Source organism: Terrapene carolina, unplaced genomic scaffold, assembly GCF_002925995.2.
Source record: "Terrapene carolina triunguis isolate 2854851 unplaced genomic scaffold, T_m_triunguis-2.0 Scaffold53, whole genome shotgun sequence".
Taxonomy (NCBI): Eukaryota; Metazoa; Chordata; order Testudines; family Emydidae; genus Terrapene; species Terrapene triunguis.
In genome coordinates, this window is record NW_020664404.1 from 21,513,405 (window position 1) to 21,531,494 (window position 18,090).

Sequence of the window (18,090 nt, forward strand, 5' to 3'; positions counted from 1 at the left end):
CATACCTTTATAAATTACTAAATAAAAAGTATTTGCTGCCATTGCCTGAGGGTTGGAAATTACCATCTCACTTCACAAAACCTTGTTCATTCAGATCTGGAGCGGAGAACTCTTTAAACGGGTGAGAGGGAGGGGTGATTCCTTCTTAGTGAAGAGGTGTAAGATAGCACTGAAGTGATAAGGTTTCATTTTTTTTGTTGCCTAAATGAAAATTTCCCAAGAGCTCACTTCTCTCATGAACTAACTTGAAACACTTATTAAAGCAATGTGCATAGAAGACTATAGTGATAAAATTTCAAATCAATTGAAGTGTTAAGGCACCAGATTTTCTTTTATTCCCCCAAAGTAATTTTTTTTATTAGCAGAGGTCACCACTGTGGCATATTTCACACGCTCTGACTGTGTTAATTATATTGTAAAAGAAAAAGTGCTATGCATAGGAAAACAAGTGAAAGGTGCCTTAACACTTCCTAGCCAGGACTATGGCTTTACAGAAAGGAGTGTTTTCTCATTCAGTTGCTGTTTATTGGGCTGGCTTTTTTTATGGTGAAATATGACACACTGAGAGAATTAATCAAACTCTAGTTCATCTTTCTATTAAGAAATGCATTTATCTCACTGTGTGTGTAAGTATATGGGTGTGATTGTATATGTAATATTTAAATTATTTTTGTAGGAGCAGCCAAACTGTATGCCTACTGGATTGTGGTGAACTTCAGGGAGGCCTACAATCTCTTTGCTGTGAATGGCATTCTCTTCAATCATGAGAGTCCCAGGAGAGGTTAGAAAATCTTTGAAAAACTCTATTGCCACCCTATTGTACATCTGAACAGGAAAAATGGAGCAGTATAGCCACAGGTTTAATTTAAATTTACCAGTGTTCTGAAGCAGGGATGTCAAGGGATTGCCTGCTTGATGTGTTTAGTTGGCCCCTGTGATAGATTGAGTCTGCACAGTGCAAGTTTTCATTTTCAAACTTAAATTTCCATTTCTAGCCCTTTTGGTATAGGAAGTAGTGCTCTTCATATGAACCAATGTAATAGTGTCCTACACAGATTGAAACAACATCTGTAAACTTTCTTATTCATCCTGATGGGTATGGAAACTCTAAAGCCTAAAACAGACATTTTAAGGGGAAGGTTTTCTTTAGGGTAGGCAATTGCACTTAACAGACACAGTTTCAAGCACTTGGGCATTGCATTTGCACACAAATACTATAAGGGGTAGGAATAGTAGTATTTTTAAATTCATAAGATATATTTATGCTGGTGTGCATGGCAATATATAGATTGTAAACCAGCTGCAGTATTTTCTGTGAAGGTTCTCACACATAGCTTTAAAATGCCTTTCCATTTGATTCCAGTTAGCCTTGATAGCAATGCCAGGGAACAGAATACAAATGATCTTATGTTCCATTTAATAAACCCTTTCCAGTGCATCATAAACAATTAATATTTGTTTTAAGTGTAAGTTATAAACCACAATTAGTTTAATTCCCTCTCATCTTATACTGGTGAATTTCCACTAATCGTAAACTAGTAGAGCTTTAACTATGCACTGTAAATGAAAGCTGAATTAACACATGAAAGTAGCTTCTCACTTCAGAAACCTTTTCTTGCAGCATGTTTATAATGAAAAGTAAATTCAAATGATTCTTTCAGTGATTTCAGACGAGTATTTCACTTGTGTGTGTGCGCCCAGCGCACTAAAGCTGGAGAACTTTTCCTAGCAGTATCCACAGTGTCTGTAGACCTAGCCCCTTCCCTGGCTATCTAAGGGTGGCTTCGCTATGGACACCCCCCGCCCCGAACCCCACAGTTCCTTCTTATCGCCTATGGCTAGGGTTAGTTCGTTCTGTGTGGTGTTTTACCTCACACTTTCAGTATCAGTCTTCTGAGATTTCTGGTTGTATATAGTTGTCAGTTTGTTACTGTGGTTAAATAGTACCTTTTTGTTTAGTTTTAGTTTTTAGTTAGGTAGTTAGCGTCTCTAAAAGTGGTGCCCTCGCCAAGGTTTAAGCATTGTTCAACGTGTGGGGTGGCTCTTCCCAACAGTGACTCCCACCTGAGGTATTTGCTGCATCTGGGAGAAGGGCACATTAAAGAAAGGTGCTTCCTCTACAAGTCATTCAAGAGAAGAATGCAGGTGGTGAGGGGCTTGTGCCTGAAAGCAGCATCTCTTGAAGCAGGCTATTAAGCTCACTTTGGCACTGGGGGACTCCGCTGATTGATCGGCCCCACAGTCTCCTTTGGTGTCATCAAATGACGTTGCTCTGGGTTTGAGGACTGGTGCCTCCTCTAAGGGGAAGAAGGGTCATTTGCCTTTCCCTGATCCTCTGAGAAAGAGAGCCCAGAAGATGAACTGAGACCATTCCAGGATTCAAGGAGATTCCTCTTCCTCTCCTAAGAGGATTGCTGATGGCACTGTGGTTCCACTGGCATGTGGGATGCAGCTGGTCCATCTAACTGCTCCTCGGTACTGCATCTTGACCAGTGGGTGTCTCTACTATCAACTCTGGTACCGACTGTGGGGCATCCGTTGAGTCTAGTAACAGCGACATTGGTGTTGGCACTAACTGTCATATGAGGACTTCCAGGGTTCCTTGGGATATGGTTTAGGGGCATCTTCCTCCACTTCCCCCCACCCCCAGCACTGCTTTTGAAAGAATTTTAGACTGTCTCTGGATCGCTGTTGGTACCTGACAGGCACTGCTCCTATAGTAGGGAAAGGAGCTGCTAGCTCAGTACTGACTGGGGATCTATCTGTATTCCCACTGGCCTCCTTGAAACTCTTTGGATATCCCTCAGTCCATGAAATCCCGCTCTTTAACGCAGTCCAGGGTAAGCTCACTGGTCCTGGTTGCCTCCATTTCAGAGGCTGATGTCATCCCTCCTGAGCTGGTTCAGCCTGAGGCTCTTGTACAAGAGCTGGTTCCCTTGTAAGAGCCTCCATTAGAATCACATCCTGCTTCATCATCACCGGAGTACGGGCCTCTGCTTCTCCTGTGCCTGAAGATTTTAAGGCATATCAAGACCTTCTGAAGTTTATGGCCTCCGCCTTGAGCATCCCCACTGAGTTTGTACAGGAGAACACGTGTAAGTTTTGGATGTTCTGCTGTCATCAGCTCCGGGGAGGTGGCTCTCCTGATAAATGAAGATCCCTTTGAGCCTGTGAAGTCCCTATGGAACACTCCAGCTTCATTGCTTCCCACTGCGAATCATTCTGAGAAATGTTATGTTCTTTGAGTGCTTCTATTCCCACTCAGCTCCTAACTTTCTCATGGTAACTGCAGAAAATGACAGATCACAGCAAGGGAGGTATATGTCCACATCTAAGGACAAGAAATCAAAGAGGCTAGATTTGGTGGGAAGAAAAATTCATAACACTTCATCTTTACAGATGCACATCGTGAACAAGTAGGTACTGCTATACATATATGACTTTTGTCAAAATGGGACACTGTATCCAAATTCATGGATAAGCTGCCAGAAACCTCCAGGGAAGAATTTAAGGCGTTCATTTTGGAGGGCTGTATTGTGGCCAAAACTTTGTTGCAGTCAGCTTTGGACATGGCAGATACTTTGGCCAGAGTTATGGCTTCAGCTGTGTCCCTGAGGAGGGCTTCATGGTTGCAGAATTCTGATATAGCTCTAGATGTGCAGCAAACTACAGAGGACTTACTTTTTCGTGGTCGGTTTTTGTTCTCAGACAAAACTGATGAGATCCTGCATTCGTTTAACGACTCCCAGACTTTATGTTCATTAGGAGTTTATATCCTGGCTACAAAGAGGTGCCACTAAGGCAGTCAGCAGCAATATCGCTCACAGCGTTTCTTCCGACCGCCCTCCTTCCCTGAGAAAGCAGGACTTCCCCAGGAAATCTCATGTCCCAGAGAGGAACATCTTGTGGCTCTAATTTTAGCCACTCAGCTCATCATAAACCAGCACTGAGCAAGCAGCCATTTTGACTTTTGACTTTCATCTGGAATGGTGTGTGAAAGGAACTCTTCGTTAAAAAATACTCAGGTAATCAGGTGGATTGATTTTAAATCAGAGATTTAAAACATCAATTTTAATTGTGTATTGAATTCGTACTTTTAGTTATTTTCCTAAAGAAAAGGTTGATTCTTATTGGTTTCTAACCAGTGTTAATTTGCAACTAAATATAGTCTGAACACTAAATTTGGTACTTCTTTTTGCTAACCAGGAGGATACACTATATCTTTATATATTTATTTAAGCAGTTATGTAGTTTAACTTACATTTATTCAGATCCTTAAACTTTCTTTTTTTTATTATGTTAAAAATGCCAAATGACACATTTATTAGATACTAGATGGTTCATTTTTATTTCCAATTTGTGTCAAGCTCTGTTTGGATGAAAATTCAAATTCAATTAAAAATTCACAAACACAGGATTTTTTTCTATTAAATAAAACTACATTAAGTGTGCTGTATAACTAAGGAAAAATGGTTATCAAAACATGTTTTGCATTTAAAAACTAAGTGAATTATTAAATAGTTAAATTATAAATATTATATAAATATTATTACTCCACCTAGGGCATTTTCTAGATCATTCATTAGGGAAACATGTTTCTCTGACATCAGTCCAGGTGAAGCAGTTGTCATCACACAATTGTTGTATAGCCAGAGGGAAAGGATACAACTGCTCTTTTCTGTGACATCTCTCAGCCGTGAAGGAAACTGCTTGGTGTTAGATTGCAGGCTGCATTTGTCAAGGTACTTGTAGTCAGATTAAAAGAAAAAGAGGAAAAGAAAAGAAATCATGAAATTGAAAAGAGTGGGGGTAATCTTAGCCGTTGTATTCACTTTTATTTATTTTATTTGTGATTTGTTTCATATATTTGACATACTGTAATGCTTACTTTGGATATCTTTGTACTAGTGGTTTTGATTACCTTCTCCATGCCTCTTTCGCCTGTGTATCCTAAGAGGGCAGTAGTAGTATGGTGATATCTAATAGGAAGCCCTACAACATGGCAGCTCCCTCTACTGAGGCTCCCATAAGAAGAGCTGGCCATTTTCTTTAACATTTCCCCTTTCTGTTTGTTTCTCCAACTGGGGAGACAAACTGGAAGGCTCCCTCCTGTCTTCTGCATAAGTGGAGCCAGTCAGTATTTGGTTTTACTAAGCAGTCAGTTTTTATCTGCCCCATGAATGTTTGCTTTAGCTAGGTTTCAGCATGTAATGTATATGTTTCAACAAAGGTAGGCCAGTGAGAGGTGTTCTTTCAAGCCTCTGGGTAGCAAATATTAATGAAGTAGTTTTGTTACTCATTTCTAAATGGCTCCTTGGTGCACAGGGAGGAGAAGGCGTGTTGGGTCATAATAGTATTGAATGGCAAGGCACTATAGCCAGTGTAAAAGTAGTTGCTTCAGACAGTTGTGTGTCATTTAGCAGCCACGATGACTTCATGTATTTTTAGTTTGCATGTTTCAACAGAGCGAGCATACAGTGGCCTGAAGATATAAATTCTTACTGGCTCATTCTCCTTATTATGGGCCTGATCCTGAGAAGTGATCTGGGGAAGTGCATTCTTACAATAGCAGAGAGTCATACTTCAATAAGACTATATGTGAGCATAAGGGTCTGACTGCACAGACTGCTTTGTAGGAACAGTGACTATACTACCTGTCTAGGTGCATGTATGGGCCCTAACAAGGTAGTATCTGAATCAAATATTTTTTTAAAACATGAATCTGGTTAGTTTTACTGCTCAAGAAGCTGTTACTGGCTAGAACAAATCATAATATGCGCAGTTGCTGTTCAGCTTCTTGTGAGGGATCACAGGACCCACAGGGCCCTAGGCAGCACTCAGACTATGACTGCCATCCAGCAGCTCACCTGAGGAACTAGGGAGGGGTCCAGGAAAGGGCTAACTTGCAGGGGGCTCTGCCCTGAAAGCTCCCAATTCTGGAAACGTCCATCCCCCTGATTGGCTAAGAAGTACTATATGAACCAAGAAGTAACAAGAGGAAGTTGTCTGAGCATCTAGCAAAATCCATAGCTGTGACTACAGACCCTTCCTGCTTACCTGACTTCTGAGCCCTGCATTCCTAACTGCTCCTGGTTCCTGTCTTCCTATCCCAGACCCCCGTCTACTCCCAGTTCATGCCGTCCTGCCTTACTCCAGGTCCCCGACGCTGTCTGATGCCTGGCCTGGTACCTGACATTATCCCCAACTCCTGACTCCATTTCTGACTCTGACCTTTGTCTTGGTACCTGATGCAGTCTTTGGTTTTGACTCCCTGCTCTGACCATTAGCCCACACCCATGTCATTGCGCTTTTCTGTCGTGTTGCTAACTGTTCATCTTAATCTTGACTTTTATCATCTTTGCTTTTCTAGTACTTGGCCTCTACTGGACAAGGATACTGTGATGTGTCATTTGATATTCTTTATGAAAATATGTTTATGATATGAATGACATAACTGAGATATACTTTATGCAAGATGGCTCATATGAGATATCATTGGAAAGGTTATGATATACTTTGTATGCATGTATCATTTCTGTATCTGAAATTAGGAATATTGACTATGTATCTGTATTTCAACTACACTACTTTGGGTGATGCCCACTGCCAACACTTCAGGTACAACAATTTAAAAGCCAGACCGGGTGGATGGCCCATCAACAAGGACAATGGACTATAAAAGAGCTTAATCTTCCTGTGAACTTGTGGGTCAGCCTGTGAAGAATGGCTACAAGAGCTCTACAGAGTCAGGTGGTCTTGTCGCCTGACATTAAAACTTTACCTGGGACTTCTTGTAACTTTCCACTGTGAGGGAAGGGGGGTCAAACTAGGAAACAAAGGACTCCCGCCTTATGCAAATCCTATTTAAGGGTGGGGAGTGAGGTAATCCAGGTCGTCAGTTCTCCCCTGCGAGATGACGGCTGAAAACAACTAAGACTGAACAGGGGAAAAGAAAAGAACTGGGCCCAGGTTGGAAGGGCGTCTGGCCTGTGAAGAAGATTATTAGAACCACATTTAGGGTGAGAACTTGCATGTAACCAGTTTCTTTAGTGCATTAAGCTTAGTTTCCATGCTGTTTTATTTTCTTAGTAATCTGCCTTGTTCTATCTCCTTCTTAACTACTTAAACTACACCTGTTATAGTTCATACATTTATTTCTGGTTTATAATACAACCCAGTTGATGTGATTTCTAACTGGGGTGGTCGAGAAATTGTGCATACCCTCTTCCACATTGAGGGAAAAGGCAAATATAATATATCTTTGGGTTTGTACTCCAAGGGAGGTGGACATCTGAGTACTGGAGCAAGTCCCTCAAGCTGAGTCTTCTCAGAGCTGATCTGCAGCGGGATGTGGCCCTGCCTGTGTGTGTGTGCTAGAGTAGGTTTTAAGAGCCTGGCTCAGCAAGATGGGTAAAAGGAGGCCCATGCTGGCAGAACAGGTAGACTCAGTGGTATCTCAGCACATCAGGTGACTTCCCAAGGAGTCCATCCATCACAGATACACAGTCATGGCTAAGTATGAGTTGGTTTCATTAGGGGAGAAAAAAACTTTACCAGTAACTACAGTAACCTGAAACTTCCAAACTAAAGGCCTGATCCTGAAAACACTTATATGTGTGCTTAAGTTTACGCATGTGAGTATTCCCATTGACTTCAGTGGAACTACTCATATATTCAAAATTAGAAACACTTGTAAATGTTTGCAAGGTCTGAATCTAGTTTTGCCTATAATCTATCCTTAATTGGATACCAGGTCTTAGAAGAAGAAAGGCCTGTGTGTTGAATGGTTCCAGATAAAATCACATATTTGCCATAATTATTTATGGGAATCTGTTCATCATCTGAAGATTCTCTAGCTCATATTCTTTGCTTATATATTTTAGGTATTCCTAAGGGGTCTAGCACTATTTTATCTAACTGCTTATGGATATAACTATTGCAACAACAACAAAATCAGTAATTTCTTGCCTGTGGGTTTAGATTTTTGGAACAGCTGTGCTTACAATCCAGATCTCTCCTTGAGCAAACTGTTATCTTATTAGAGGCATCTTCATGTCATTAAATCATGCATTCCCTTGTGTCTCATTCAGCATTGACAAGAATTAATGGATTATAGTTTCTACTATTTCCTCTTATTGATTTAGATTTTTTTTCACTATGCAACTTAAGATAGGAATGATAAACTTCAACACAATCTACAAAATATTATATAATCTGTTAGCAAAGCCTTCTATTGTTGTTCTTAACATTTCCAGGAGTATATTATGATATTCTTGTGATACTTTTGAAACATATAATATGCAGACTATGAACTACTCAGTGAAATGTCAAACCAAAACATTATTTTAAAGTTTTGTGAAAGACTAAGACTTTGAAAAATATAAAATAGCTCATTCCATTTTTATGGCATCAGTGATGCCCGATGCAGTCACAGTACATATCTAATCTGCCGCAATCTTTTTGCTTCATTAGTATATTGAATCATAGCAAAGTTTCTAGAAATGTCAATAACATCTGAGCCCTCATTCTCTACTGTCTTGCATCTTGTGCAGTCATTTATACCTCTGCAAACAGTATGTAAAATGCAACCATTATGATTTAGTGGCATTTTACACTGGTTTTGCACACATGGAAATAACTACATAAAGTGCAATGAAGGAGAGAGTGAGGGCTTTGATATCTAATGTATTTCCACAGATAATGAGGATGATATTGTGGCACTAGTTTAGTGGCACCTCAGCCAGCAACCAGCTAAAAGCAAGCAAAAGACATATTCTACAAGAAGACAAATTGGGTGCATGCTTATAATGGCGGTTCTGATTATGAAGGCCCAAGTCAGTAATGACAGCCTTGGGTATGAGCATTGCATGGGTAAACACGGAACTGAGGGGCAGATGGACACCAGTGAATGATTCATGAAGCTGTGCAGTACGTATAAAGTATGTGTCGGGGGGCAAACACAAACAAACATGGTGGTATTACCAAGAAACAACTCGATAACATTGTCATCAGCAGATGGTGGAAAAGATCACTGCGGTTTACATGATTTATTACAAGTGCTGATGTAGAGAGTGACTGTTATCTTGTCATCAGAACAGTTAGTATAAAACTAAAAAGACAAACCAATAAGAAAAGAGAGATGGTATTTGATGTGACCTGGGAATCAGTGGGGGTTTTTAAATCCAGCTCTCAAACGGATTTCAAAAGTGGTGCATAATAAATGATGATATCGAAGAACAATGTGCTTGTTAGAGATGTTTGCTAGAAGGCTGGCACAAATTCACTTGGATCAAGATGATTAAGGAAAAAAGTGAATATATCCATGCACATGGAAATTGATTGAGGAAAGAAAAGTCTGGAAAAAAAGGCAAACACGGGTGACAGGACAAGAAGGACAATGCACATTGCAACAGGGGTATGTAGAGAAAGACAAAGAGGTAAAGAAGTTACGTCGGAAAGATAAGAGAATGATTTGACAAAAGAGTGACAGAAGCCAAAGAAGCATCACTGAGAGGTGACTCCAAGAAACTGTTTCAGATGTGTAAACAATTGTCATAATGGTTCAGTCACAGTGGTATTGTAAAAACAAAAGATGGAAGATTGTTGACAATGGCAACAGAAAAAAAAACCAACAACAATGGCAAGAACATTTTAATGAAGTACTCCATCAACCAGAGCTAACAACTCCAATTAATGGATGCAAAGAAGGTGAAGAATTAAATATTTCATTGCTAGAAATTTCAAAAGCAGAAATGGAGAAAACAATTAAGCGGCTAAAAAATGGCAAAATTCAATATCTTCCATTGTGGTATGCAGTGGTATTGTAGCCTTGTCAGTCCCAGGACATGGCTACAACAACACTGCATAGAACAATGGAAGATATCAGATTTTTCTGTTTGAAATGAAAATTCCTTTCCCAGAACTGAGGAAGAACTCTGTGCAGCTTGAAAGCGTGTCTCCCTCACCAACAGAAGTTGGTCCAATAAAAGATATTACCTCACCCACCTTGTCTTTCTAGTATCCTGGGACTGACATGGCTACAACAACATTGAATAAACTTTGATATAGTTTGGGAGAAAGAATTGGAAGAAAAACATAACTGGTGTGTGATATCTGGCAAACAATAGCACTACTTTCTGTACCCAGGAAAGTGTTCTGTAATGTTGAACTGATGAAAAACTGTGTACTGAGCAAGAAGACTTTAGACCGAAAAGATTGTGTGTAGATCACATCTTCACCCTGAGACAATGGATTGAGAAAGGGCTTGCTTACCAGAGAGGGACTAGTCTTGAATTTCATAGATTCATCAAAGGTTTCAACTGCATTCATAGGAAGATCTTGCGAGCGTATGGGCTTCCTAGAAAAACAGTGTCACTGGCCAAGATGCTGTATGAAGGTTCAAAATGCTATGAAGGACAGAAAGTGGAGAGACTGATTGGTTTGATATTGTCACTGGAATGTGGCAGGACTGAATCTTACCGCCCTCCTTTTCTGCATTGTGATAGATTATGGGATGCGAAAAGCAACATCAAAGGAAGGTAGAAGAGTTAAGTGGAGTAGAGAAAAATTTAAAGATCTCAGCTTTCCAACTGACGTTGTTTAACATTGTTCTACTGGATCCAGATGACAATGCATGAAAAAGACCACTATCTATGTCAAAGATGAGGCTGCCAAAGTAGGATTAAGAATCAATCAAAAGAAAATGAAAGTCATGATCATTGAAAGAGGTGTCAGCAACAATGGTGTGAATGTAATGAATACAGCATGGTTAATGAGTTCGCATATCTTGAAACGACAAGAAATGCTGATAGGCAACTCCATAACGAGATGGAAGCAAGAATTGGGAAGGCAAGTAGAGCTTTTTCTAGACTGGCAAATATGTGGAAAAATAAGGAGATTCACATAAGAACCAAGGTAAAGTTATGCAATGTCATTGTGATTACCACATTGCTATATGCTTCTGAAGCTTGGCGAATGCTATTCCACAACAGGAAACTTAACACATTCCATCAGAGATGCTTGTGAAGAATACTCAGTGTTCACTGGTGGGACAAAGTAGCCAATGTTGAGATGTGAGAAAGGATTGATCAACGGACTAGAAAAAGAGGGCAGAATTATTTTGGACATATTGTATGGATATCAAAAAACGGTATTCCTAGACAAGCCCTTCACCGGATACCACCTGGTGGAAGATGGAAAGTGGAGGATAACATATGACATATAAGAAAACCTTTGACAAAATGTTGCCTCGTGTCGCAAGGCATGAAATCACCTAATAAATACAATAATAGTAAAAGCAAGGGTAGAGTATTAGAGGGAGGCAGAGCTATGACCTAACAAAACAATTTAGTAACATTGTCAAATTTGTTATAATATCCCACAGAATTAGTAATAAAATGAGGTAGTCACTGTACTGAAGGGTTTTCCAGTTTTAGCATACTTTCCCTTTTTTGACTTTCCGTTGTATAAAATGCAGTAGGTACATGTTAATATTAGAGTTCATACTTGAATTTAAAAATAAATAAATAACCAGCACTGGAAAAATGCTTCTAGGCACAAAATTGTTTTGTAGAAACACTCCTCAGAAGAAGGAACCTTTTTTTTATTAAAGTAGATATTTAAAAAAATATATTTGAACTGTTATAAGGGGTAGAATGTTTTGTTTTAGCCACTTGACATCCAGAGTTGGGATTTTCTGATCTTAAGCGCTAATACTAAATAATACCAAAAATGGACATGCTGTCAACTACTTTCTCTTTTTGTAACCTTTAATTGTTTTAGCCCCTCACCATTGTTCGTAATTCCCTTCTAAAGCTTGAAAATGTAAATAATTCATTTACTAATTTTGCCCTTTTCAGTTAGACATTCACTGACTTTTCTTTTTGTATTTTTCCCATATGTTTAAATAGTTTTTATTGTTTTTATAAATAGAAATATAAAGAAGAAAGGGGGGGGGGAAGCAAGGAAGCACAAGCGCGCACAGTGAAGGTTACCTGATAATGAGAGAGAAAAATAGGGGTTAGTATATTTCATAAATTAATCTACTTTAAAATGTCAATTTACCATAAACGGCAAATATTCAATGACATCTTACTCATTTTGATTACAGTAGTTATCTACTGGCCTCCAGGTGACAAGAAAAGACTCCAGCTTGCTGTGTGTTAGCAAGAAGTCCTCTCAAATTTGTATATTTCAGTGGGGCACAGGAAATGTATTGTTGCTTTGTCATCTTCCTTGTATGTGCCTCAACGTAAATTAAGCAAAACAGCAAACAGAATCATTAAGAAAGGGATAGATAATAAGACAGAAAATATCATGTTGCCTCTATATAAATCCATGGTACGCCCACATCTTGAATACTGTGTGCAGTTGTGGTCACCACATCTCAAGAAAAGATATATTGGGGGTGGAAAAGGTTCAGAAAAGGGCAACAGAAATTATTAGGGATATGGAACGGCTTCTGTATGAGGAGCGATTAATAAGACTGGGAATTTTCAGCTTGGAAAAGAGACGACTAAGGGGGCATATGATAGAGGTCTATAAAATCATGACTGATGTGGAGAAAGTAAATAAGGAAGTGTTATTTACTCCTTCTTATAACACAAGAACTAGGGGTCACCAAATGAAATTAATAAGAAGCAGGTTTAAAACAAAATGAAGTATTTTTTCACACACTGCACAGTCAACCTGTAGAACTTTTTGCCAGAGGATGTTGTGAAGGCCAAGACTATAACAGGGTTCAAAAAAGAACTAGATAAATTCATGGAGGATAGGTCCATCAATGGCTATTAGCCAGGATGGGCAGGGATGGTGTCCCTAGCCTCTGTTTGCCAGAAGCTGGGAATGGGCGGTAGGGGATGGATCACTTCATGATTGCCTATTCTGTTCATTCCCTCTGGGGCACCTGGCATTGGCCACTGGGGGAAGACAGGATACTGGGCTAGATGGACCTTTCGTCTGACCCAGGATGGACACTCTTATGTTCTTATGTCGATGCAGCTCTGGGAATATGAAATAATAACAATTAGTAATTGCATAGTACATTTCATCTTCATGATACTAATTGTTACTGAAGTACAGGAGCACAAAATTTTGTGGGCTTGATCCTCAGTTATGCTACATTTTTTCACTGCTCTGCTCTGCCCCCCTCCTCCTCCTCACCCCTGAGGGTATCCCCTGTGAGGGGAGCATCCTTGGCCATTGTAAAGCTGATATAAAGTCTCTACACAAGCCTCTACTCACAGTTCCTGGCATGGGGGCCAGGCTGGAGTGCATTGCAGCACAGGTATTCTCCTCTTACCAGGACCTTAAGAACTTTTGTCAACTCTGGCAGTATCGCAGGAGTTGGGATTTCTCAGATAGGACCCTCAGACATTTCCAGAATTTAACACATTTCAGCCTTGTCTCCACCTCTCATCGGCCCAAGGAGTAAACAACTGAATTCCCCCATAGCCATCCTATTCCTAGGACACATCTTTGTTCCTATACCCTTTCAGTCATTTTAATGTGGCCATCAAAGGGCCACAGCTACTGTGGCCAGATATCCAATAAAAGAGACTTCATCTGCAACAGCAACCAGCCACCAACAACAGGTTATCCCATTAGCCTCCCAAATAATTTCACTCTGCCATACTCTCTAAAACAAGACGACTAATCCTCCCAAAGTTTATCACAATCTCCACAAATACCTATTTTAACTAACCAGAAAGCTGAGTAGACTAGCAAATTTTAAAAAAAGAAAAGATAAGAAATAAAATGGAAATACCTATTTGGCAATGTAGTACAATGCAAATCAGTTACCCCAGTGTTCATACTACAGCTTTCTTGGCTGCAAACATTACACAGTAGTCACTATTAAATACTCAGCATTTACCAAGAGATATTATACAGTCCACTACAGTTATCACATATTCTAAGTCTAAAGGGAATTCTGGTATCTCTGGTACCATTATGTGTTAAATATTGACAAATGTCAACTGTTTCTGTTTAAAAAAAATATAGGTAAGGTTAAATATGGTACAAAGTTCCATTGTAATTCGATTCTCTCTCATTCCTATCTTTCTGAAATAACTAACTGTCTACTGGAACTGAAATTTTCTATGCTTGGTCTCAGCCCAGGAGTGATTTGAATGTGAATGCATGAGAGAGAGAGAAAGAGGCTGAAGGAAAATGCATTGAACCATTTGAATTACGGGAGACGGGGAAAAAATAAGGCTTTTTGATTCACTGTTATCTTGAAAACAGCTGTAGAAGAAAACTTCAGAGCATGAAACTGTTCCTCCATGAAAAATAATCTCTTGTTTGAGGTTGAAGGATTAATTTAAAAAATTGAAAAGTCTGAAGTAATCAAATGTCACTTCTGAACATGCTCAATGGCATATGGTCAGATTTTACAAGAGCCTAGTAAAGTGCTGCCCTCGGTGTATCACATGTTTACATGAAGGACATTTGAAGTATCTCATTGAAAACACAGTTGGGCTCCAAGTAAAACCCCAGATCCCAGCATCTCCACATTTTGGGGGAGTTCCAAACTCTGCAGCTGGCACTTATATCTCCTTTATTCATTTTTGATGATATGTAGTGCTGCTGGTCTCAGTCAGAATTAGTGCCCCATTGTGCTAGGCATCATACAAACACATAGTAACACACAGTCCCTGCCGCAACCTGCTTTCAGTCTAAATAAACAAGAACAAGCAAAGGTTGGGAGGAAAACAGAGGCACAGAGGGCCAAAGTGACTTGTCCAAGGTCAAACAACCAGTCGGGCCAGAGCTGGAAAGAGAACCCAGGGGGCAGATCCTCTGTTTGATGTTTGGAAATGGAAAATTTTCTATCTTGTGTTGAGCTAAATCACTAAAAATTCCCATCAGGCTGTAGTAAGAAAACACAATTCTAGTCTAAAATCAGATGGTTGTGACCCTTAAATGTGTGATTCTTTCTGTATATAGACTGATGCATGTAATATTTTTGGTGAAAAGACTATGTTTAGGCAAAAACCCTATGCCATCTTGAAATGTCTGAAAATCTAAACAATGGGACAGACTATCAATTTGTGGCAGTCTCGTACTCTTAATTATGGGTTTATTTTAAGCATTTTGTAACCTCTTTGTTACCACAACATATTTTATTTTAAAGTACATATTGTACATTAAACCTATTTTTCCCACACTGCCACCTGTGAATACATTGCCAACTGTACTAAAAACTGCCTCACCGATCATATTTCATGGATGCTTACAAAGGACTGAAATTCAACTAAATGGTCTCTTGCATTCTTAGGTTCTGACTGGCTGCTGATAGTGATGTCCACAACATGACAAAATACGCAGAAGTTTAAAATTACAACTCAGTGAAATAAAAATTAGACTCTTGTGATCTTCAGATATAACTGAAGATCAGTACTTGACAGGTTACTGGTTTAGATGTGAATGAGCTACTTGCAGCTTATGTTCATTATTCAGCATTTGAATCTGGAATTAGATTCTAACCTTGGATGAATAGAGCCGATGCGTGCAATGCATCTCTTCCCAGGCTTTTGAGAGGAGAGAGGTTCAGAAAGGTAGGCTCTCTTTAGGAGCAAGTGTTCTTAATCCAGGTGATATTGATAATCTTGTTGGGTTAGATTATTACTAGATTAAAGTAGAATCTACTCTTTATTGTTTGCTTGAATTATTTTTGAGGGTGGGAGGGGATTACATTTGAACTTATTTTCCTGTCTTTATACTTAGAACAGAGGAAGGTGCATTTTAACCATCTGAATACATAAGTGAGGAAATGCAAGGGCAAGTATTACACTTCTAAGGAAGTTAAACTCACTGTATTTATCCTATGTTAATCTTGCCCTAATAGGTGAAAAACACCCATTTTTAAAGAACGAATGTGCTTAAGTAGTTTCAGTAAAGAAAGGACTATTCACGTGCTTAATTTTAAGCACATACTTCAGTGTTTTGCGAGTCAGGACCATGGTCAGCTATTCATCTAATTAACCATTTGTACGTACAGATACCCGTTTTTCTTCATAATCATGGTATCTGTGTGCACAAATTATATGTGCACAATTACATGCACCCACCATTGAGAGCCAGGCCAACTGCTAGATGTAACTTGAGTCGTGAGTTCATCAAGAGCATGATTTCCACCTCCATCCCCTTCTCTGTGTTAAATCTTTGTGAGTTTTGGGATGCTGATGGGGGATAAGAGAGTACAGAGATTCCCCTTCCACCAAAAGGCAGGAGAGCAGGATGGATTCATGGTACCAGAGGATGCTGCTACCCTGTGTGTTTGGTGCACCGTAGCCTCCAGTGGGCATGGTCAGCCATTTAGGGGGATGGACAAGTCCCCAGTGCAGTGTGGAAAGAACTGGCAGGAGGAAGCATATGCTGCTGCTTTTCACAGCAGCAGTAAGATGCACTATCTCCCTACGCAGTTTTATCCTGCCCTTGTCGGAGGGCTCTGGAACCTGAGTGTGGAGGCTGGCATCATTCTATCTCTCTCTTCTACCGTGGCTCAGGTAAGGAAGGACAGGATTTTATCTTAAACTAAAATAAAGCCATCTTTTCCTTCCTTTTCCTTTAGCTTCTTCAGGACTCTGAACATATTGGGTGGGATTTTCAAAAGGGCCTAAAGCAGATTTTTTTTTTTTTAGAACTACCAAGGCCAGAAGAGGGACCATTGTGATCGTCTAATCTTACCTCCTGTATTACACAGGCCAGAGAACTTCCCCAAAATAATTCCTAGAGCAGATCTTTTACAAAGTCCCAATGACTTCCAATGAAAATCTTAGCCATCGGGCATATGAGACAAAAAATGACTCCATTGCTGCCCTTTGTACCTGGCATGGCCTCAGTTAAATGCCAGCATCCTAACTTTTAAAAGAATGTAATTTCACTGAGCACATGCCTGCTTCATTGTTCTTACTACAGTCTAATTCATGAGTTGCATAACAGTACCTTTTGTGTTCCAATATTGCATTTTTCTGAGATAATTTGTCTTCATCATCTTGTATTCTTTTTTTTCATGCATGTTTAAGAAAAAAAGAAACTTAATTAGTTGACTTGTTCATAAAACGATGCTATTGAATACGCTCATCAACTGGGAAATGAATTTACAATACAAATAATATATATTTTTCTTTAAACTCTTAAAGTTTCATGTTAAAAAATTGCAGCAGATAGTATTACAGTTCATCTTCGTGTTAGCCAGCTTAGTGGCAAGATTCTCCCCACAGGCCAGGCAATTTTTAATAAAAATGTTTAGAACTAGATTGGTGTAATAGTAACTTGCAAAATTGTGAAATAGAAAGCTTGATTTCAGCTATTGGTAACAGCGGGCAGATGCTACCTTTCCTTTCCAATCCTGTTAGTGGCCAGGCCAGTGTTACTAAAGAACTGGCAACAGTTTTGATCTTGCTAGTGAATCCAAGTAATGCAGCCAAAAGATTGTCAAGAAACTAGCAAACCAATAACTAACAGCTCATTATTTTATTTAGCCTTCTATCTCTTATAGTGATGTCTCGTCATTTCAAGAAGAACATCACAGTTGCACTTAAAGGAAAATTAAACTGTATGTTGTGAAACTATGGGATGAAGTAATTCTGGGTTTGAGTTCATTAGTGTGCTGCAGTTATTGCACAACAACATTTTACTTGCAAGTATCTGCCTTGGAAGCAGTCAGGATTTAGATACCCTTTCTGGGTTTGGTATTACAGTGACATCATCTGGTTTACCATCACATTTGTAGACTATGATAACTCCATGATGGAACACCACAAAGTAGTGTGGCCTAGTTATTCACTCTTTAAAATAGAGAGCGGGGTGGGAAGAGAGAGTGAGTGTCTGGGTGTAATTGCTCTTATTTGAAAAGCTGTAAAAAGAGCTAGTAAGTTCAGTGAAAGTTGCTGTAAATATCGAATGACTCAGGATTCATTGATTTATTGTTACTAAAGTCAGTCATATATTTCAAGGTTCTTTAAAACTTGCTATCCACCTTATAAGCTGAAGTCAGGGTTCTTTGTTTTTATATTTTTATGAGGGCTACACATTAGTCTTTATTCAAAAAGTTCCAGTATTGCAAGAGGCCCCGAAAGACTTCCT

The 18,090-nt window shown here is 39.4% G+C and overlaps 1 protein-coding gene across 1 annotated transcript in view; it reads left to right on the forward strand.

Annotated features, from left to right (window-relative positions):
• GMDS (GDP-mannose 4,6-dehydratase) overlaps window positions 1-18,090 on the forward strand; it is a 558,168-nt gene that overhangs the window by 240,218 nt on the left and 299,860 nt on the right. The window contains exon 6 of the mRNA XM_024204061.3: window positions 677-781. Within this exon, the coding sequence (XP_024059829.1) occupies window positions 677-781 (105 nt within the window). The remainder of the gene's footprint in view (window positions 1-676; window positions 782-18,090) is intronic.